Source organism: Lissotriton helveticus, chromosome 2_1 (genome assembly GCF_964261635.1).
Source record: "Lissotriton helveticus chromosome 2_1, aLisHel1.1, whole genome shotgun sequence".
NCBI classification, from domain to species: domain Eukaryota; kingdom Metazoa; phylum Chordata; class Amphibia; order Caudata; family Salamandridae; genus Lissotriton; species Lissotriton helveticus.
In genome coordinates this window covers 557,812,270-557,834,417 of record NC_136059.1, presented here as the reverse complement: position 1 = coordinate 557,834,417, position 22,148 = coordinate 557,812,270, and the positions used below count along the sequence as shown (strand labels likewise).

Sequence of the window (22,148 nt, the reverse complement as noted above, 5' to 3'; positions counted from 1 at the left end):
CCAAGTGTGATGAGTCAGTCCTGTTCCAGCAATGGTGGGATGCACTGGTTCCCTTCGGTGCAACAATGTCAATGCGTTGGTTCTAAGAGCATTGCGTCAATCTGGTTCCCACAACAGGAAGGATTCGTCAGTTCAGATCTGCGCAACGATGTCGGCATGGGTGTTCTGGCAGATGCAGCACTTTACACTCACTACCAAAGGCCCAGGACTGGATTGGCACTACTTGGCAAAGCAGAACTCAGAGCAGGCAAAGCCCTGGTGCTGTTTGCAGGGTGAAGATAGAGGTCTTTGATATCCCTGAAAATCATAAACGGGCGGCAAGCCAACAAGTCCTTGGAGATACTTACATTCTGGGCTGTAGAGATACAGGTCCAGTCCTATTCACTCCCAGGCAAGAAGGCAGCAGGTCAACACAACAAAGCAGTTCAGCAAAGTGGCACTCCCTCCAGCATCACAAAGCAAACACAATGAGATAGATGGACAGAACGCTGAAACTTTTCAGACACTCACCCCCAGTTACTATTAGATTTGGGTTGAATCTATTGTCATGCTCTCACTTCACCACCCAGTTCAGACCCATCCATATTCAAATCAGTCTTGACCCTATTCCTCATGGGAACAGTCCCGCCTGAACTTACAAGGTAGGTCTTCCCTGGACCGTAAACAAGCATCTTTCTTCCAGGTAGAATGTCCTCAGTTCTAGGAGTGTTCTGATCTGGTGGTGTTAGAGGCCCAGTACTTATACCCAGTTGGGCCTTTGAAGTGGTGGAGACTTCAACGAGATGCTTTGAAGGGCACAGTATCCCTTTCTTTCCTGCCCTGGCTCTAGACTCACTACAGGGGGGGTATACAACTCTTTGTGTGGGACAGGACACAGCCCTTTCATGTGTAAGTGTCGGTTCCTCCCTCCCATCCTGCTCAGGATGACCAATCAGCATGCAAATGGCCACTCAGTCGCACCTGCCCTTCCTTTGTGTGTGGCTGTCTAGACGGAATGCCGGAAGCCAGCTGTCAGTCATCAGAGATGTGTATTCTAGAGACAGGTAGAAGGCACCAATGGTTACAGTGCAAAAATGGCAACTTTCTAAAAGTGGCATTTTCAGAATTGCAATTTAAAAACTGACTTCACCATAAGTTGTGTTTTTAAATTGTGATTCCAGGGACACCACATTTGGGGGTCCCTTTTTTCCCAAATGGAAATTACACGTATGCAATGTAATAAGGTTATCTCAATATTATCCAATGGGAGAGATAGGCCTTGCAGTAGTGAAAAACGAATTTAAGAGTATTTCAATACCAGGATATATAAAACTTAAAAGTACATGTCATACTATTTAAATACACTGTACCTGCCCATGGGCTGTGCGGGCCTAACTAACAGGTGGTCCACATGTAATAAAAAGGAAGGTTTGAGCCTGGCAAGTAGGTTAACTTGCCAGGTCGACATGACAGTTTAAAACTGCACACACATACCTGAGACATGTTTAAAGAGCTACTTAAGTGGGTGACACAATCAGTGCTGCAGGCTCACTAGTAGCATTTAATTTACAGGCCCTGGGCACACGCAGTTCACTTTACTAGGGGCTTAAAAGTCAATTAAATATGGCAATTGTGGATAAGCCAATTTTACCAAGTTTTAATCATACTGCACATGCACTTTAACACTAGTTAGCAGTGTTAATTTATCCAGATTGCTAAAACCAGTTAAAACGAAGTCAGCAAAACAGGAGGTCAGGAGGCAAAAAGTTAGGGGATACCACGTCAAGGATGCCAGATCTAACACTGTTGCTAGACACACTTCAGGTTCTTACTAATGTGAAACCCAGCATTTCCAGCCTATTAAATCTATATAACCAGTACAGTCTATGAAGGTGTATCTGCCACAGATTGAATAATGTTTGTTACTGTGTGGAGGCCATTAACGTGAGTACAATAATGCTGTCTATGATCTGTGGCTATTAATGTGTATTACATTAGGGAATAAACAACATTGAAATTCGGCATGCTAGCATTCCATATGAGTATAAAAACAGACTAGCTAACACTACTCCCCTGGATGCATCCAATAAAGATATTGAGGCTTAAGCGTGGATAAAAGTCTGCTCAGGTACATTCAATGTATAGAATATTTATGCATAGTATGAAGCATTCATGTGTGGAGCTGAGAGACAAGTAACACGTTATATTTATTGTAATTGATTCATACTAGTGGCGGAAGTGAGAGTGCAAATGATGCATTAAAAATGTTTTAGCCACTTGCTTCTGACATATTTGTACAGCAGGCAACTAATAGAAATATGCTCAATGGCTTCCACATGATCCAAGCACACAGTACAGAACGTTTTGCCAGGACTCAACCCATTCTATTGCCATGTGTAGGGGTTCAGTGCCAGGATACCAACCCTATACTTAATAAAGAGTGTTGTGACCCAGTACGGGTTAATCTCATCAAGATATGCTTCAAACTTCGGGTAGGGTTTCATAAGGCCTACCAGTGAGGCTATCACTGTTCGAAACCCATACATTTTCAGCTTTTATAAACCCCTAAAAAGTTTCTTCAGGAGAGCTTTTGATGAGCAGTTGATAGAAGAAGGGTTGGTAAACATGACTTCCAAGCCCAAAGTATGAAGCCATATATTAACATGCGACAGCCAGGGACAGTCAAATTCTCATCAAGTTGCATCAGTTCCCGGAGGCCTGGTCAAAAGCTTTCCCGTTTCATTGTAGACTAGATCCTGATCTAGTAGACCAAGAGTCTCAGTACTGCCAAATCAGCAATCCAGTTTAGAGCCAGTTCAAAGTTGAGCGGGGTAGACTGGGGTAGAGAAAAAATATACCTTTCAAAATTATTTTCTCTAGCAATAAGAGAATCTAAGGAGGCCATGCCCCAGACTTCAGTCCCATATAATGCTGCCCTGTACACTTCTATATCAGGAGAGACAGCCATCTGGGAGAAACCCTGTACATCCTTCCAACTTCAGCTGTTACATGGAAAATAGCGGCCTTGCTCTTCTCAGTATGGGCGGACCACTTCAAAGAACTGCTGATTCTAACTCCCAGGTCGAAGTGGTTCACCTCATTGAGCAGCATGCCCCCGAGTGACAGGTTCTTGTGGAACGATCTATGCGGTCCTATGGTCATGAATTTTGTTATCTGAACATTAATCTCAAGTCCTTTTAAATTGCAGAAATTTTGGAATTTGTTCAATAGATTTTGGATTCTGAGTCTGACTGGGGTTCTTGAGATGATCAAGGCATCATCGACAACCTGGGGATAGAGACGCCACTGAGTTTGGGGACATCATTGGTACAGTCATTTCGATGTTAAATGCATCATTTATATACAGAGAAAAGAGCATCTGCACAAGGACACATCCCTGCCGAACCCCTCGCAAAACATTTAACCTCTCAGTTAACGACCCATCCTTGGCCCACCGTACTTAAACATAGTTATCAGTAAAAGTGCCCTCATGAACCTAAGAGAGTCCCAGAGGCAAGATATGGGATCAAATGCAGGTCTAAAGTCGATGAAGGCTACATAAAAATGATATATATTTCCATAAAATCAGCATGAATCTAAAGACTTGGTCAACTGTTCCAACCTTGAGTCTAAACCCAGCCAGAAAAGGAGATAAAATGTCTTTATCAAAAACCCACTCTTGCAGTTTAGCTAAAACATGATGACAAAATACCTTTTGGGGGAAGTTGATTAAACTATTGGACCTATAGTTAGTATGGGTCAGATCTAGCTCTCTTCTTTAAAAAAATGGTTCAATGAAATTGCTCCTCCAAGAATCAGGAATAGGAGTGCCTGACATCATGGCATTCCACAGGATATTTTTGTACGGGACCCACCTGTCAATCTCTGAACAATATGAATCATCTGGGGTAGGATCCAAACCTGGGGTTTCTCAGGTTTCAGAGATGCTATCGCGTCCCTAGTGTTGGTCAGGGAAAAAAGTAAAGAGCAGGTGGCAGGGAATTGATGTCAACCACAGAGCAATACGGATGGGCAATTGATCTGGTGGGGTCGGGGTGAAGAGGTTAACTTGGCAAAGTGCGGAACCCCTACCTGCTGTTGAATTTGTGTACAGTCGTAGTGCTGCCAGTCAAACTGCCAGGGGAAATTATGTATCAAAAAGAGGAACTATCTTTCCTTTTGGAATCCTCTAACTGGTCCTGCCAGTTATGGTCCTCCCAACCCTTTTTGCTTGCCGCAAACACCTCTTTATAGTGCCGTCTAGCCTCTTGTATCAACACAGGGTTTAGAGATCTTGAGACTGCCTGTCTAGAGTCCTTAGTAAACCAGGAGGCCGATTCAGTGGCAGCTGTTTTCGAATTGCCTGAACCCCCCCTGTGTCTGAAATAGACTACTTAAGAAGTTGAACTGTTCATGAATAGTGGAAATAGGGATAGCATGATTATCGCAGTCCATATATGGTGATAAAGTAGAGGTAAAACGTTCATAGATTAAGGAAAGCCGTGCTGGACAAGAGGGAACTTTGGACCACTTTAAGACCCTCCTTAAGTTCCCAAAAGCAACGTCCAGATAGGCTCTATGCCGAGTAGTGGAAGCAGACAACCTCGCTTTAAGCGTTAGATGCAGAGGGTTGTGATCACTCTCTATTATTTCAGTTATTAGAAAGTCCCCCAGCTAACCCCATAGATTGACAGAACATTCAGACATTACAAGGAAAAGAGTCAAGGTTGTAACAAAAATGTCTGAGGCCATTAATATTCAGTACTGTATAGGGCCATTAATTGGGGTTGTTAATACTGGTTCCTGTGTTCTGCTGTTAATTCTGCCTCATTTTGGAGTCATTTGATGCATATTTACTGCCTGGGGTCATTGCGCACATACTGCGTTAGTCCACAGAGTCATATCATTACTAAGGTAAATGATGCATGGACCTGCTAGAACCCTGATGCATACCGTGTCTGCCATCACTGAAGTAAATTATTGCCTGGGTGATTGATACATGTTGTAATAAATGGACATTGAGACACCTAACAGTCTTGGACATTGATGCTCACTCCTGTCTCTATATTGCGGGGCTTATTTAACCAGCCCCTTGCGCCAGCACGTCACGTTGCGTGACGCACCGGCGGCGCAACCTGCTGCCCGATAATTACAAGGAAACGTCAAGCCACCTTTGTGGATTTACTTGTGCTTGGAAATATCGCCCTTTTCACACAACACTTTGTGTGTAAGGGACGTGACATTGGTGTTTCTGTGGGTGTTCCCACGCAACACCCATGTATTCTGATAGATTTCCAGATTTACGAGAAATCGTAAACCTGGAAATGTGTCACAATGCCACACCACCCAAGGGGTGGCGTAGCGAGGCACAACGAGGACATTTTTTTCCTCTTTCAGTGCATGCTGCATTCTACAGCACTCATGGAAAGAGGAAATCACCTCAATTTATTGTTTGTGTGCAGGAAGGTTTTCTTTCCTGCACAAAAACAATCTCTCATGACGCAGGTATCCTTGCACCATGCCAGCGCATTGGCAGTTAATTGTGCGCCAGCACATGGGAAAGCACAGGGATGTGACATATTGTTGTAAATATGTGGAAGGGCGAGATTTTGATCGATACCTCATCACTATTGATCTAAACCTCGATCTGGTCGACTGAACCTTTGTTGCCTGTCATTGAGGGAAGAAAGTGCATCTCTTACCAAGTTAGTTCACCCAATAAGGACCCCGCTCCAAAAGATCACAAACAACTTCTAGCTTTCAAAAGTTTATTGTAAGGTTAGGATAAGCTGCAAATACAGGCATCTCAGAATGAGATTCACGAGATACACAGGTCCAACTACATACATGTGCTCTCTGAAAGCCCTCAGACGAGCAACGGAAATTACCAGCACAAATTCTAAGAATAATAAAGCTATCAGCATTGACGCATATTGAGATCTCTCCTTCATTTAAGTTGGAGGAAAAACACACAGGTTAGGCTGTCCCTACCCTGCTCTAGATGGTATCCCTACTTAACCAAGTCTCAACCTAACAAAGGTGTCAGCAGTGAATGACCCCCAAGGGAAGTCACTCACTCTTAGTCTCTTGGTGAAAACCTATAGTTCTCCAGTCATGACCCCTCTCTGCCTACCCATCCGCTCTCTAAAGGGTCCTCAGGCATCTGCTCTAACTCCACCCAGGGGTGCTGTCCCTAATACAAAACAGTCAACAACATTTGAGACGCCCCTCGTGAGACGCCCCTCACGTGGTGTAGCTTCTGGCTTTTTCCATGCTGCTTTGTATTGGGCCTCATACGTTGGAGTTGACCTTGCTTCTCAGACTCTTCTCCGGCCCGCTGATACCCCTTAAACATTCCGGAACCCTCCTCCATGTCTGGGCCGTCTACTGAACAGACCTCTATTCATTTTATTAATAATCGGATCCTCCCTTTTCTCTTGCAGACAGACATCTGCAGCCAAGATCCCAACTCTCATAGACTTCCAAAAAGGTTCGCAACATTTCTCGGCCCAGACATGTACGTGTAAATCAATGTTAAAACATTTCAGGCCTACAGCATTTCTCATAATGATTATAGCATTCAACTTCTTCATTAATTAAAGCATGTTAATACTCTTATTCTATTATTCAGTAAACACATCTATAAATCATGGCCCATTAATGCAATGACCAAAACATTAGTGCAATCTATGTCGTGAAAAGAAACACCTTCCCCTTCCCTTCTAGCTCTGGCCCTGAGGCCTACCACATTCTGCGTTTAACCACATGCCATCTTACATTTTAACAACTACACGACATGGATTCAGGAATAATCACATCTAATAAAATCATATAGTGTCACACATTTCTGTATTAGTTCCATTTCTACTTAAATCTCTACATTAGCTATACATTCAGAATATAATTGCAGATACTACTAGCACTCATGGCATTTCTCCTCATGATTTGTGCTTACTACGGATAAGTGTGATGCACTCATACATTTAGGTCAGTTTGCGCTCTCTCAGTTCCCCCCTTTGATGACCTCTCGGGGTCATCACTAACATTTAAACTGCAGTTATTGCTAGCATAACTTGTCTCTGCGTTTCCAGAGCCCTCAGACTCCTGTACTGATTATCTTGTATGGCAGCCAATCTCTGCAGCTGCTCTCTTTGGGCCCTTTCTGACCTTTTTGCTCTGTACCATTTGAATACCCTCACCAATCCCCACAATATGATCCCACAGATCAATATTATGATGACAGGTTTTAGTATATACCACACAAAGCTTTTGCCTAAGGTGGAGATCCACCCTCCAACTTCACTCATTCCATGGCCCACCTTTTCCCAGACATTTTCTCTACTCAAGTCTTCGATCTCCTTGTGAATATCAGTTATGTTCCTAATAACTTTCTCAAGGGGCTTCGAATTGTCTGGAATGTAAGTACAACATTCCTGGACCTTCAAAGCCTTACAGACTCCGCCCTCTTTTGCTAGTAGGACGTCTAACGCAAGACGGTTCTGAAGAACCATAGCCCTTATCGATTGCATCTCTCCTTCTACCAGCATTAAGGATTGAGCAGTGCTGGCAGACAACCTGTCGACGACTGTTGCCAATCGTCTAATTTTAACATCATTAAGGATTAGTCCCAAAAGAGGGAACATAGCTCCAAAGACATCTCCAACCATTTCTGCATCTCCTATATCTCTCCTTCCCCTCGATGATGTCTTGCCCTCGATGATCTCTAAGTCTTGTGCATGATATATTTTGGGGAAGACAATTGCTAGGTAACATGATCCATACCAGTTGTCAGGTAGTCTCACGTAGGCATTTCTTCCACATACAAAATACACATTTGGAATCACTTGCATTCCCTTCAGGAAATCCTTAGTATAGTACTCTATATTGAAAGCATGTTCACAGCTGACTTCTCCCACGTATACATTTTCGTAATACGTTTTGGCTCGGTGAAGACATAGCTTTCCTTTCTGCGTCTTATCTAAAGCTATTGGACCACTACTACCCTTTCTCTTGTGTGCCTTCTCTTCCTCGGTCCAATCTGTTTTCCATTGTCCTGATTTTTTCAAAATCTTTTGTCTCCTGTAACGATCATCCACCTGCCCTATGAACTTCTTCTCGACTTCTGACACTTTGCATGTCAGGTTATTTCTACGGGCATGTGAAGTATCTAAGGTAATCCAAGGAATGAAGAACTTGGCCAATCTGTCTTCACTCTTCCAGTAGTCCCATTTGTTCATCTGCTTATAATTTGGGACTTCTGGCAACACTGAATCATAGTTGGAGAAATAGTATTCAAAACTATCTCTCCCATAAAATATACTAAGCAATAAGCTACATGTAATGCCATATGTCAGCGGGAGGTGATGATATCTAATGCCTTCATCTACAGACGCCGGCAACTGCATGCAGACGTAACAGTCCTTAACCTCCATGGCATCCACGTATTCATATAAGAGTTTAGCATAAGCATTTGACCTAAAGTCTCCTTGGGACTCATCTACGTGTAACCTGCGGGCTTCTGCAGCTAATAACGCTTTCTCTTGAGTGTTTTCCCTTTTCTCACCAGCAACAGTGGGTGTAAGCGTTTCTACAGATTTCACATCAGTTACCTTCGCCTCTTCCTCATGTCCCTTTACATAAGAAATTGTTACCACTAAAGCTATTAATATTATCACTCCTACTATTAGTGTACCTATTATACATTTAGCTCTGCGGTTCTGGGTGCCGGCTTCCATTTCGTCAGACAATATAGCTCTCTCTTATCTTGGCACAAAGTTCCTTTCTTCACGTTCCTTTACAGTCTCTTTTTACTCCTTTTGTCTTCAGAATCCACACAACTGGAAGCTGACAACCTTCTTCGCAAAAGTCCTTTAACAGTTCAATAAAGACAACCCTAGCCCTTCTCCATCAACTCAAGGGAAGTTCCCTAATATTCTCTGCTTCCTGGGCGCTAGGTAATCTTCTTTTTTTTTCTGCTCGCTTTATTTACAAAGTCCTTTAAGCATCTACTATCAAGTTTGTGCCTGCAGCTTCGATAGCAAAGTTCAGTATTTCCAAACGAAGATTGTGCTCTTCATGGGCTGTTATCGTTGTACCAAAGTCGGGGAATTGCAATTCTGAAAGAAACATGTGTTTTAACTTGCTGAGGCGGGGAGGTCTGGGGAGCATGAATGTTAGTGACCCTTCTTGTTCGACTCCGGGTACCAACAGTCGTATTTCCACGGTGACGATGGGCTCAGAACTGGACACCACCACCGCTCGAATCCTCCCTGTCTCCTGTTTCAAAGACATTTGTCGCCAGATATGTCCACTCAGGTGTGGAGTATCTTCTGCTAGGCACACGCACTCTTCTTGACCTTCTTCGGTCCGGTGCCTCAGCGCCCTGAGCACCTTCTTCCGGGTCTGAGTCTTCTGATATCGGAGGGAGGGTTATCTCTGGAGTTGACCTCAGGCTAGAGCTCCTTTTTTGCGGCCAATTAGCTTCTCCACGTGCCCTTCTACTCCTTCTCCTTCTTGTCTGTTCTCGCTCTCTGTCAGACCTGTCAGTGTCTGACTCGTACTCCCAGCTACTTTCTCCTTCTGTAGCGTCGTCTGTTTCGCTGTTGTACTGACCGTCCTCAGCTTGGTCAGACTCGTTCCCTGCTTCCGCTGGCACCTCTACAGCTTGGCTAGCCCCCTCTATGGCTTCTCGGTCCTCTGCTGGACGTCTATCTGAGAGAGGAGCTGTTTCTTCCCGAGGTGCTGGAACCCTTCGCGTATGTGACGCGTGGATCCAATTGGGCAGGCCTCCCACCTTCACAGCCGTATTCGCGATCAGGATGATCTGGAAGGGCCCACGCCAACGAACATCCAAGCAGCTTCTTCTCACATGTTTTTTCACCAGGACCCAGTCCCCAGGGTACAGGTCATGGCACGGGCCCTGGCACGATGGAACCTCGGCAGCCTGCACCTGAAGGGACACAGAATGAATGGCGTCAGACAGCCCCTTACAATAGTCCAGGATCATATCATCTGTGATATTTAACAGTGCGGTAGTTGGGACAGATGGCAGCCTCATTGCTCTCCCCATTAACACCTCATGTGGTGACAACCCCGTTCTTCTGTCTGGGGTACTACGAAGGCTCATGAGGACCAATGGCAGGGCGTCAGGCCAACTCAGGGTCGTTGAGGAACACACTTTTGCAATTCTGGCTTTGATCGTGCCATTGATCTGCTCCACAATTCCTGAGGCTTCTGGTCGGTAACTGCAATGCAATTTCTGATCTATGTTCAGAGCCGCACAAATCATCTTCACAAGCTCGCTGTTGAAATGCGTTCCCCTATCTGATTCCAAAGAGGCCGGCACCCCGAAGCGCGGAATGAGTTCCCTAAGCAGTAACTTGGCCACTGTGAGGGTGTCGCACCTACGTGTAGGGTATGCCTCAACCCATCTGGAGAATACACAAACAACCACCAGGACATAGCGGAGGCGGTTGCACCTCGGCATTTCAATGAAATCTATCTGCATTCGATTGAATGGACCTCCAGACCTTCCTATGTGGCTTAGTGCAACTGGTGTTCTTTTCCCTACGTTCAGCTGCTGACAGGTCACACAACGCTGGCACACTGCTTCTGCTGCTATTCTAAACTTAGGATTGTACCAAGTCTGTCTAAACACTCTCAGCATAGCGTCTCTCCCTAGGTGTACGGGACCATGTATGTGTCTGGCCATTGGGCTCACCATCTCATTGGGCAACACTGCTCTGCCATCTGCTGAGACCCAAAAATGGGACTCACCCACTACACATCCTGCCTTTTCCCATGTTTCTTTTTCAAAATCAGGAGCATTTTCTTGCATGTTTGCCAGTTCGTCCCAAGTATCAACAGTTTCCAATATCATGGCTAATTCAGTCCTTACATTTATTCCACCCACTTCCACCTCTGTGAAAGAGTACCCTTGTTCCGCGCAATACCGCGCGACTTCGTCGGCATATCTATTGCCTTTCGAGACGAAGTCCTCATTTCTGGTATGTGCGGTGCACTTTACAACTGCGATACCTGCTGGACATTGCAACGCCTCTAACAACAGGCGCACAAACTCTCCATTGCGAATGGGAGAGCCTGAAGAGGTCATGAACCCTCTTTGAGACCATAACTGCCCGTAATCATGAACCACCCCATAACCATATTGGCTGTCGGTGTATATGGTGACTCGAATTTGATTGCTTGCCAAGCAAGCACGTGTCAAGGCAATAATCTCGGCTACCTGAGCGGAGTGTACTCCTTCCAGGCACCCAGCTTCTACAACTCCAGTAATTGTACAAACAGCGTAAGCTGCTCTCAACTGCCCAACTTCGTCTCTTACACATGAGCCATCGACAAAGAAAATTTCATCTGGGTCGGTCAGTGGCTCATCTACGATGTCGGGTCTGGGTTTGGTGCATAGTTCAGTCACATCGAGGCAGTCATGGTCTGTACATTCATCATCATCCTCGATATCATTTGGGAGTGGCATCAAGGTGGCAGGATTCAAAACAGAGCATCTCCTGAGGGTCACATTCTCTGCAGCAAGAATAACTTGCTCATAGCGCGTGAGCCTGCTGTTGGTCAGATGCTGTGTTTTGGTCCTGGTCATCAACAGTTCAACAGAATGGGGCACGCACACCTCTAACGGGTGCCCCATGACGATATTTTCACATCTCTCAATGCTGACACCCGTTGCAGCAACGGATTTGAGACATCCGGGCAACGCTGCGGCTACTGGGTCTAAAGTAGCCGAGAAATAAGCAACTGGTCTACGGGCATTCCCATGGATTTGGACTAACACAGACAACGCGCAACCTTCTCTCTCACAACAGTAAAGCAAAAATGGTTTATTGTAATCAGGCATTCCCAATGCCGGAGCACGACACAGGTCCTCTCGCAGCTGTAGGAATGCCATCAAACAGTCTTTGTCCCATGGTACCGGATCGCTCACCTCCTTATGCGTCAGTTTTTGCAAGGGCTTTGCTTTCAGTGAAAAGTTCGCGATCCACTGTCGGCAATAACCCACCATCCCTAGGAACATCCTGACCTCTCTCTGTGTCTTAGGCGCATTCATTTTCATGATCGCCTCTATCCTGTCTGGTGACACCTTTCGTTTGCCTTTCTCTATTCTGTGTCCCAAGTACTGCACTTCTGTCAGGCAGTACTGCAACTTTCCCGGGGACACCTTGTGCCCATTGGCAGCTAGGTGATTTAACAAAGCAATGGAGTCCTCCCTGCAAGCTTCTTCTGTTTCTGACGCCACGAGGAGGTCGTCTATGTACTGGACCAGAACTGACTTCTGGGGCAGCACTAGACTTTCAAGATTTTTCTTCAAAAGCTGGTTGAAGATCGATGGGCTCTCTGTATACCCCTGAGGAATACGACACCATGTTAGGACGCGACCTTCCAGCTTAAATGCGAAAAGAAAATGGCTTTCTTCGTCCAGAGGGATCGAAAAGAAAGCCTGACAAAGATCGATCACAGTGAACCACTCAGCTTGGAATGGAATCTGAAACAGTATCACTGATGGATTCGGTACCACTGGACAACACGAAACGACTATGTTATTAATCTTTCGGAGGTCCTGCACTATCCGGAATTTCCCATTTGGTTTCTGCAGACCCATAATCGGGGAGTTGCATGGACTACCCACGATTTCTTTCAGTATTCCCTGTTTAATCATGGACTCGATCACGGGTTTTATGCCTGCAATCGTTTCTGGAGTCAATTTATATTGGGGTGTTCTTGGGAACTCAGCATGCGGTGTCACTACAATTTTCACTGGGTCCACCCCTTTGACCAATCCAATCTCTTCCCCAGTGAAGTCCCATACTTCTGGTGCCACTGTCTCTCTCAAGTCCCAGGGGAGCTCCTCTACTGTCAAAGTAGGGTACAGCTCCACGCATATTCTTGAGTTTGCAACTTTGAAGTCTGCGTCATCATCATTGGTCAATACCTCCACTCCCTGAGGTGTACAGTATATTGTACAATTCAACTTACACAACAGGTCTCTGCCTAGCAGACACACAGGACTTGAATCGCAAACCACAAACTGGTGCTCATCGCTGTACTTCCCTATTTTCACCTGTACCGGTTCTGTCAATTGGCTGGTTATTCTCCTGTTTGCGACCCCCACCACTTGTATGGTCTCTCCAGACATGGGCAGGTCTGGAACTGCAGCTGATCTGATCGTGGATCTAGTGGCTCCTGTGTCCACCAGAAATGTCGTGGGGCACCCTGCTACTTCTGCTTCGACATAGGGTCCCCTCTGGTCCACCTCCAAGGCTGCCCCGAGGGTGCAGTCTTCTCTTTCCACTCTCTGTCCGGTTAATGGGTCCACATAATAGCACTCTTCTCCTTCTACAAACAGGGGCATCTGTCTATAGGTCTTACCCATATTCCCTACTCGGGGAGGTTGCGGGAACTGGGCTCGGGGAGGAGCCCCCCCCCCTTTGAGCACCTTTCCCTGGTATGGCGTCACCCCTCTCGTAGGCGCGCTCTGGACCTCTTCCTCCTCTTCCTCTTGTTCTCCTATCTCTACATTGTAGGGACACTCGCGTTTCCAATGCCCCACCTCGTTACACTGGTGGCACCTAGTCGTTTTCTTCAGGGCAGCTATGTCTATTCTGGGTCTAAAGGTGGAACTCTCCTCATTGCCCTTGTTCTGACTGTACTGCTTCTTTCCTCCTGTACCTGTTCCTTGCTGCTGTTGCTGCTGTCCCCCCTTCCCTGCTGCCTGCATCTGTACCACCATCAATTTTTCTTTTAGTTTCTTAGCCTTGGAGTCTATCTCATCACAGCAGTACCTAGCATATCTCAGTATTTCGTCTAGGGGTCTATTTTGCCAACAAATCAAGTGTTGCTGAATCATTAAACTAATATCCGGTCTCAGTCCCAGGACGAACTTGGACACAAATTGCCCTATGTCTTTTGGATCCATTACATCCAAGCCGCTATACTGTTTAAACGCCTTCAGCAATCTCTCATAATATTCGTGGACTGTCTCTTTGGGTTCCTGTCTGGTTCGGTCTATTTTGACCCAATCTATGTCTTGCATTGGCACTTTCTCTTTCAGCCAAGTCATCACTCTCTCAAATTTTGCCATCACAATCTCGGACGGCCCATTAGTCTTAGCATCTCTCTCCGGCTCCGTTGTGGGCCACTCAGCGCTAACCTTGCATGCTGTCCACAGATCTCCTGGTACTACAATGTCAAACAGCGTGTTCAGATCTATCCATAGGACCTTTGAGATTTTTACAAATCTCTCAACTTGCTTGTACCACTCCACTGGGCTTTCCCGCAATTTGGGGAAGGAGGTGGTAAAAGCAGCTAAATCTCCCCTACTCCAAGGGACATGTACATAATTCCCATTTGCGACTTCACGCAAAGGGTATGCTTCTATTCCCTGCAGCCTTCCTGGTGTCGTACCAAGCGTGCTCCTCCTGACGGTCCCTTTCTTGGACCACCTCTCTTCCCACTTATCTAGTGCCCTCCATGTCCTTATTCCAGTGATCAGTTCCCTTATGTGCGTTTTCAGCCCGATCGTTCTCCTCTCATCTAGGTCTCGATCTGTATAATGTAGCCTGTGGTTACCCTGTAATGCTTTGGTTCTTGACAGGTCCACCATATATTTGCCTGCTAGTTCGACTAACTTCTCATGGATTGCTCTCGCTTTTCGAGTGATGTCCTTTGCCATATACAGTATTTCATCCTGCTCATACATTTCCATTCTTTCTAAAGGCAGGGTACCATCTATCATGTCATCCAGGTCTGACCTTAAGCTGGCGACATCGAGTCTCTTAGCTTTTATCTCAGCTCGCAATATGTCTTTCGAAGGGGGCTCACTGGTCTCCCTACCATCCCAACTCCGAGCTCTACGTTTGGGCTCGGGAGAGTTAATGAGTGCTCTCCCTTGCTCCCATCTCTCCAGGTCCCATGCTCGGCCATCCGATCTTGGAAGGTGATGGAACACGGGCCTGTTACCCCCACTCTTGCTCTGCCCACTCTCTCCTGCTTCTCTCCTTTCACCGTACTCCTCTCTGTTATTTTCCCTCTGGTCGCTACTCTCCCTTTGCCTAGTATCGCTCAGTATCCGATACGATCCTTCCTGGTTCCCCATATTCCCTGGGCTGCGCTCGTTTCCGTCATCACAGGGACTATGGTGCGACCTCTCACAACTCCCATTCAGTTCTCTGGTGCCGGGCACACAGTGGGTACACTTAAAGCTGTTTCTGTACTCTTGCGTTCTCCTCTCCCCTTCACTGAGTATTGGGCGCGCCACCCCTCCACTCCCGGGGCCCCCGTTTTCCAGGTCCGTTCTATCTCCACTCCGGGCCCAATGGGTGACTCCCCTACTATCTCTCTCTCTCCAGTCCCACTCCGGGCTGCTCTCCCCAGCCCCGCAGTGAGTCCGAGCTCTGCTGTCCTGACTTTCCCTTTCAGCTTCTGCAGCTATGATGCTCTTGTGAGCCTCCACTGCCTCATCCCACTTCTTCATGTACTCATTTAGCTCTTGAAAGGATTTTCGTCCAGATCCCCTCAGATCCACTGGCCATCTAGGGCCCCCAGGATCCCCTCCTGGATCCCCTGCTGTGTGCATCGGGGTGCTCCACTCTCTGGGTATCGGCATCTGACTTGGGGAATTGATCGTATCGTTCCTCCTTGCCGTCTCTGCTCTTTCTCCGTCCTTCCGTACCCGTTCTTCCCCTCTTGCTCTCTCTGGGTCATATATCGATACTATAGGACCTATGGTAACAGGTACCTGTAGTGCAGCTGGTAATCCGTAGGATGTGGCGCACTCCGTTTCCGGCGCTCTTTGTACCACAAACCTCCCGACTACCTGTTGCACCTGACTAGGCTGGGACAGCTCTTTCTTTGCCTCAGGATCCCACTCTGAACTGGGAAGCGGTCCATGCTCCCCTGCATTGCCCCCCTTTTCTCTTTCACTATGCTCGACCTCTCCCCCTGCTCTATTATACGGGGGTGGCCTGTCTGTCAATAATCTGTTTATCAGGCTGTCCTCTGTTTCGCTCTCATCATCCTCTTCTAGGGGGCTTTTATTTCCGGGCACCTCTAACACCGGGTACAGTTTATTTACTTCCATGTTATGCACTCTCCATCTTTTAGCATCCGCATCCCACCTGGCATCCTGCACTGCCCTTACCGATCGTTTCACCCTTTCTTGTCGTCTGTTCATATTTTTTTCATGCGCTGCCCTAATCCATGCATCAAGGGCTTCAAACTGGGTCGGTCTAGGCAAGGGTCTCATTGAGGTCATGACTGATTTTAATCGATGTAACACCTCTAATCTGAACGTCCCGTACTTCGGGAACGTCAGTTCCTCATTTCCTTCCGTAATCTTACTCCACTCTGATATCCAAAGGATCGTATGCAGCCCAACATTCACTGCCATGTAACGAGCCGGCGTACCCTCCGGCGGGGCTTCTTCCCCTTCATCCGATCCCCGCTTCTCTTTTTTAAACGCCGCTCTCAGCCATTTAAAACACTTCATAATTATGCGCACAATATCCAGCCTCGCTACTCTGTTTACTTCCTGATGACAATCCACCAATCCTAACGCGGCTTTGCTAACTTGGCCTATCGCAGCGCGGTCTTTCTCCGGTCGGCCAATCCCAGCTCGACACTTTCTGACGTCTTTGCTAGCTGGCCTATCACAGCGCGGTCTTTCTCCGGTCAGCCAATCACTGCGCGACACTTCCTGACGTCACTTTTCTCCGCTTCGCAGCAGCACCCCTCCTTTCTCAACTCGTCTCCCGGTCATGCATGCGTCCCATTCATACACCGAAAAATGACTACTTCCGACCAAGCGGTCACTTCCCTCGACTGTACGTCCACAGTCTATATGTAATTGTCAACACAACTGACGAAATGTCTATCGTCTCTCTGATAGGTTGCTTACACACACAGTAACCTCCGACCAGCGTCCGTTACTCACGCACTCACTCTTACGTTCCCCCTATCTCGGTCTTTCGGGTGATCAATGGTACCTCATGACCCCCTTCACACTAGTTGACAATTACTCTGGGTGTCCGATACACCCGAACCACTTAAGCTCTCCTTGAACTTAAGATTTCCACCGGTTGCGCGCGCTCACAACCTGTTCCACAGTCACTCTACAGACATTCAACTCCGCCAGACATTACAACATAGATACAATACAAAAACACCGCAATCTAACACGCATGACCCTTTATACTCACTCTCGACCGATACTGCTGCTTTTTCTGTCTCACGTCATCCGGATCTTCTTCGGCAGGCGATTCTTCCGATCATCAATCTCTAGGGGCCTTGGGGTAAGCTAACCTGGCCTAGGTCACCGTCCTCAAGAAGGCAACCATCCTCTGCTACCAACTGGAAGGGCGAGATTTTGATCGATACCTCATCACTATTGATCTAAACCTCGATCTGGTCGACTGAACCTTTGTTGCCTGTCATTGAGGGAAGAAAGTGCATCTCTTACCAAGTTAGTTCACCCAATAAGGACCCCGCTCCAAAAGATCACAAACAACTTCTAGCTTTCAAAAGTTTATTGTAAGGTTAGGATAAGCTGCAAATACAGGCATCTCAGAATGAGATTCACGAGATACACAGGTCCAACTACATACATGTGCTCTCTGAAAGCCCTCAGACGAGCAACGGAAATTACCAGCACAAATTCTAAGAATAATAAAGCTATCAGCATTGACGCATATTGAGATCTCTCCTTCATTTAAGTTGGAGGAAAAACACACAGGTTAGGCTGTCCCTACCCTGCTCTAGATGGTATCCCTACTTAACCAAGTCTCAACCTAACAAAGGTGTCAGCAGTGAATGACCCCCAAGGGAAGTCACTCACTCTTAGTCTCTTGGTGAAAACCTATAGTTCTCCAGTCATGACCCCTCTCTGCCTACCCATCCGCTCTCTAAAGGGTCCTCAGGCATCTGCTCTAACTCCACCCAGGGGTGCTGTCCCTAATACAAAACAGTCAACAACATTTGAGACGCCCCTCGTGAGACGCCCCTCACGTGGTGTAGCTTCTGGCTTTTTCCATGCTGCTTTGTATTGGGCCTCATACGTTGGAGTTGACCTTGCTTCTCAGACTCTTCTCCGGCCCGCTGATACCCCTTAAACATTCCGGAACCCTCCTCCATGTCTGGGCCGTCTACTGAACAGACCTCTATTCATTTTATTAATAATCGGATCCTCCCTTTTCTCTTGCAGACAGACATCTGCAGCCAAGATCCCAACTCTCATAGACTTCCAAAAAGGTTCGCAACATTTCTCGGCCCAGACATGTACGTGTAAATCAATGTTAAAACATTTCAGGCCTACAGCATTTCTCATAATGATTATAGCATTCAACTTCTTCATTAATTAAAGCATGTTAATACTCTTATTCTATTATTCAGTAAACACATCTATAAATCATGGCCCATTAATGCAATGACCAAAACATTAGTGCAATCTATGTCGTGAAAAGAAACACCTTCCCCTTCCCTTCTAGCTCTGGCCCTGAGGCCTACCACATTCTGCGTTTAACCACATGCCATCTTACATTTTAACAACTACACGACATGGATTCAGGAATAATCACATCTAATAAAATCATATAGTGTCACACATTTCTGTATTAGTTCCATTTCTACTTAAATCTCTACATTAGCTATACATTCAGAATATAATTGCAGATACTACTAGCACTCATGGCATTTCTCCTCATGATTTGTGCTTACTACGGATAAGTGTGATGCACTCATACATTTAGGTCAGTTTGCGCTCTCTCATATGTCACATCCCTGAGCTTTCAAAGTGACTCAGTGCGGTGTAGCCAGATGGCTTGCGGCACGCACTGAGTCACTTTCATTGTAAATATGGCCCTGCATGTCCTGTTCCTATCTTGTGCACTTCTGCTGACAGGAAGCCTCACAGACTCAAAAAAGAGATGGAATGGTGCAAGTTAACTTATATAAAATGTATACCCGAGTGTAAATGATCCAGCAATTCCCTCCCCATCACCCAGAGTAGAAAATTGTTTGCCAGTGATGAGGTTTTGGAGCAATGGTTGGTTATGAAAATGCATGTTTTATAGGCCATTATTTCGAAAAGTTCAGCTATACATACTAAAAACGTGTGTCTGTTAGCGATAGAAAATATAAATGGTGGTTTGAGTGCAAAAAAGCGCTTACTGTCAAAACTGAATAATTTAAAAAAAAATGAAATGAATATGTCAGATTTGGAAGTATGCTTCTTGTCAACTGATACAGCTGTCTTCTCTCTGTTAGCTCGAATGAAGATTGGGTGCGACAACGCCGTAGTGCGGATGGTATCCAGTGGCAAATTTATTAACCGGGTGACGTTTGAGTACAATCAGCTTAATCGCCGAGATGACCTGGGGGAAAATGAGCAAGGAAATAGTGTGGAAGAGGTCTGCTTCCCCAAAGACTGAGCGGGGGGCGTTACCGTACATGTTAACATTTTTCACAAATGGCGTTTCTGTGGAGCCATCCCCTTTCAGCCTTGTCGACGTCACTCACATAATTTGTAGAAGCACTTTAGAGCCCCAAGTAGTGTCAACTCCCAACATTATTCCAAATTAAACCATCATTTTACATGTTTTTTTACATTTCCAGCAGTTTTGTTTGAAGTCTGATTTATGTTGATAAATAAGTCTAGCTGTCTTATAAATACTTCAGGTAAAACAGAAATAAAGAGGACAATATTTTTTAATAAATTCATGTATACGACTGAGGAGTACACAAGACAAGCTTATCACTGAAATTCAATGAATGCAATCTTTTTATAGCAGCCGAAAAATAAAATATACCATGGCTGGTGGCTGCAAATGGATTTTATAATACAGAAAAAAACATTGTCAATGTAAAATATGTTGTGTTTATAATATTATTGCATTGTTATTTATGTATAATTACTTGTTTATAATAAAGATGTATAGCATGAACACATTTTCTTTACAGAAGTGCAAACATAAATAAATATATACCAAGCGAAGGCAGACAAGTGTCGCACATGATTCTTTTAATCTAACCCGCAGGAGCAGAAGCAAAGAAGAAGAAAATGACAACATAAACACAATTATTTACTTCCATATAGTGCCTGCTGAAACTGTTTTTTTTCTTTTTGGAGAACTATAATGATAGTCGGTTTATCAACTTTGGGAAGAGGAAGGGTCAAATCAACCCTGCTTGGATTCAGACCTATGAACTTCAGGTCACATCGATAGAGGGAGTGTGGGGAGGTTATGCTGTTGAACTTCAGCTGATTCCTTGTCTTCAATGGAGCTTCAAACATTCCAAAGCTCCCATGGTAATTATTGGCCCTCAGCGGACTCTTCACATTTCTGTGATGACTCTGCAGCATTGATTGAAATATTCCTGTTCCCTTTGACTACCTTAGTTAGCAGCCACGCCTTGCACGGAAACTCTTCCTGGCACTTAGAGTGGCTCATTGGAAAAGCTAGTTCTTGCATGGCAATGAAGGCAACAGTCCCAAAAAGATTCTGAGTTCATCACCTGAGGCGGGCACCTTCTTTTAAACCTTGACTCTTGATTGGTGCTGACTTTTAAGCACACGGATCACCAATTATGAGGTCTCCTTAAAAGGGCCCAAGCTACTTTTAGAATTGGGAAAACAAGCAATAATTCAGTGTTTACCTCTCACATCTAACTTATATTTCCATTTTATGAGTTTTCTAGAATGAGATACCCCTCTCTTTAAGGGAGGTTGGTGTTTGCTACCTTCACTCCTCCCCAAGGCCAAAAGAAGGTGATGTCCTTGATGTCTGTTCAGGCATTACCTTACCAATCTAAGTGCAGCATAACATGGATGACGATTTCAGTAGCACCAAAACTGATACGTTGGGCCCAATTCACAAAGATTGTGCTGTGAGTTATTCCTGCCGTACTCCTGGCATTCAGATGCATTCCAGGAGTATCCATGGCTTACCTCTGGAATTCAGAGCAAATCACAGCAAATTGTTTGTCAATCAGCCTGATATTAGAAGTTTTGCTTGACCAAAGCCTCAGATAAGGTCAAAATGGAGGATCACAGAAAGCATAAATGTTCTGGAATTCCTACAGTATTAAAGCAGACGCAATACATGAAGCCATTTATTTAAGACCAGCTGTACCCTGCCACGCGTTGCTGGGGTTCAGTCTGGTTAAATAGAAGAGAAAGAAAAGAGTAAGCACACGTTTCTAATATGTTTAATTTCACAATGCTTGTGGGCACACAATGTTTTTGTAACTATTGTTACGTTGTGTATATATAAACACACGCTAATGTTGCAAAGTGAACCAACTCCTCCCCGCTCCCACAACCCACTTCCCGGTCTGCCATCCTTACACCAACTGTCCATCCTAATATATGTAGACTATTGTCTCTATGTGTCCCTTGTAGAATCTGTTCGGCATTTTGATTAAAAACACACGCGTATTTGACACGCTCGTATTCTAATCCCACGTTGTGTATATATCAGGGGTCTCCAACCTTATGTGTAGTCAGAGCTACTTCTGGCCAGTGAAAATCGTCGTGAGCTACTGAACCCGAATCAACTCGCGCATTTTTCCAAGAGACCCCCCACGCCCAGTTTCATTGACTTTAAGCCTAATTTCATCAGAGCCCATACTGTGGTTTGAACAAAATACCCAAGACAGGCCTGACTTAAGAGTTCCCTAGAACACCAAAAGGAATGACTTTGGATTTGTGACGCTTCAAGACATTTCAACTAATAGGTCCAAAATTAAGACCTTCCAGTAATAGTTGTCATTGAAATAATCATTGTAATGCGCCTCAATTAACAAACATACATGGAAAACGATCTTACCTTCAATGTGGAACTGATTCATTCTTATCCTGCAAATATTCATTTGGAAACGTGCTCAAGATTCTTCTCTCCAGCTACGTTTTATTGTGTTTGTAATACAGGCCTGCAGTACACATTGCATTATTCAAATAATAAAAAAGCTTTGCAGGAACAAGTATTGATTACGACTGCATACAAATCATTTCAGTGAGAGACTTGACACTGCATGGTGTCCAGTAATGCCTTGTAATCTGGGGTGTAGCTTGAGAGAGCAACTCTTATGGAGTCATTTAAATGTTCGTCAGTCAGACGTGTGCGAAACTTGGATTTTATGAAGTTCAT

At 45.4% G+C, this 22,148-nt stretch overlaps 1 protein-coding gene across 1 annotated transcript in view; it reads left to right on the top strand.

Moving 5' to 3' along the window:
- The window catches only part of CRHBP (corticotropin releasing hormone binding protein), a 133,180-nt gene extending 113,190 nt beyond the window's left edge, over nucleotides 1-19,990 (top strand). The window contains exon 7 of the mRNA XM_078677767.1: nucleotides 19,267-19,990. Coding sequence (XP_078533893.1) covers nucleotides 19,267-19,430 — 164 coding nt within the window. The 3' untranslated portion in view covers nucleotides 19,431-19,990. The remainder of the gene's footprint in view (nucleotides 1-19,266) is intronic.
- Nucleotides 19,991-22,148: the final 2,158 nt, after the last annotated feature.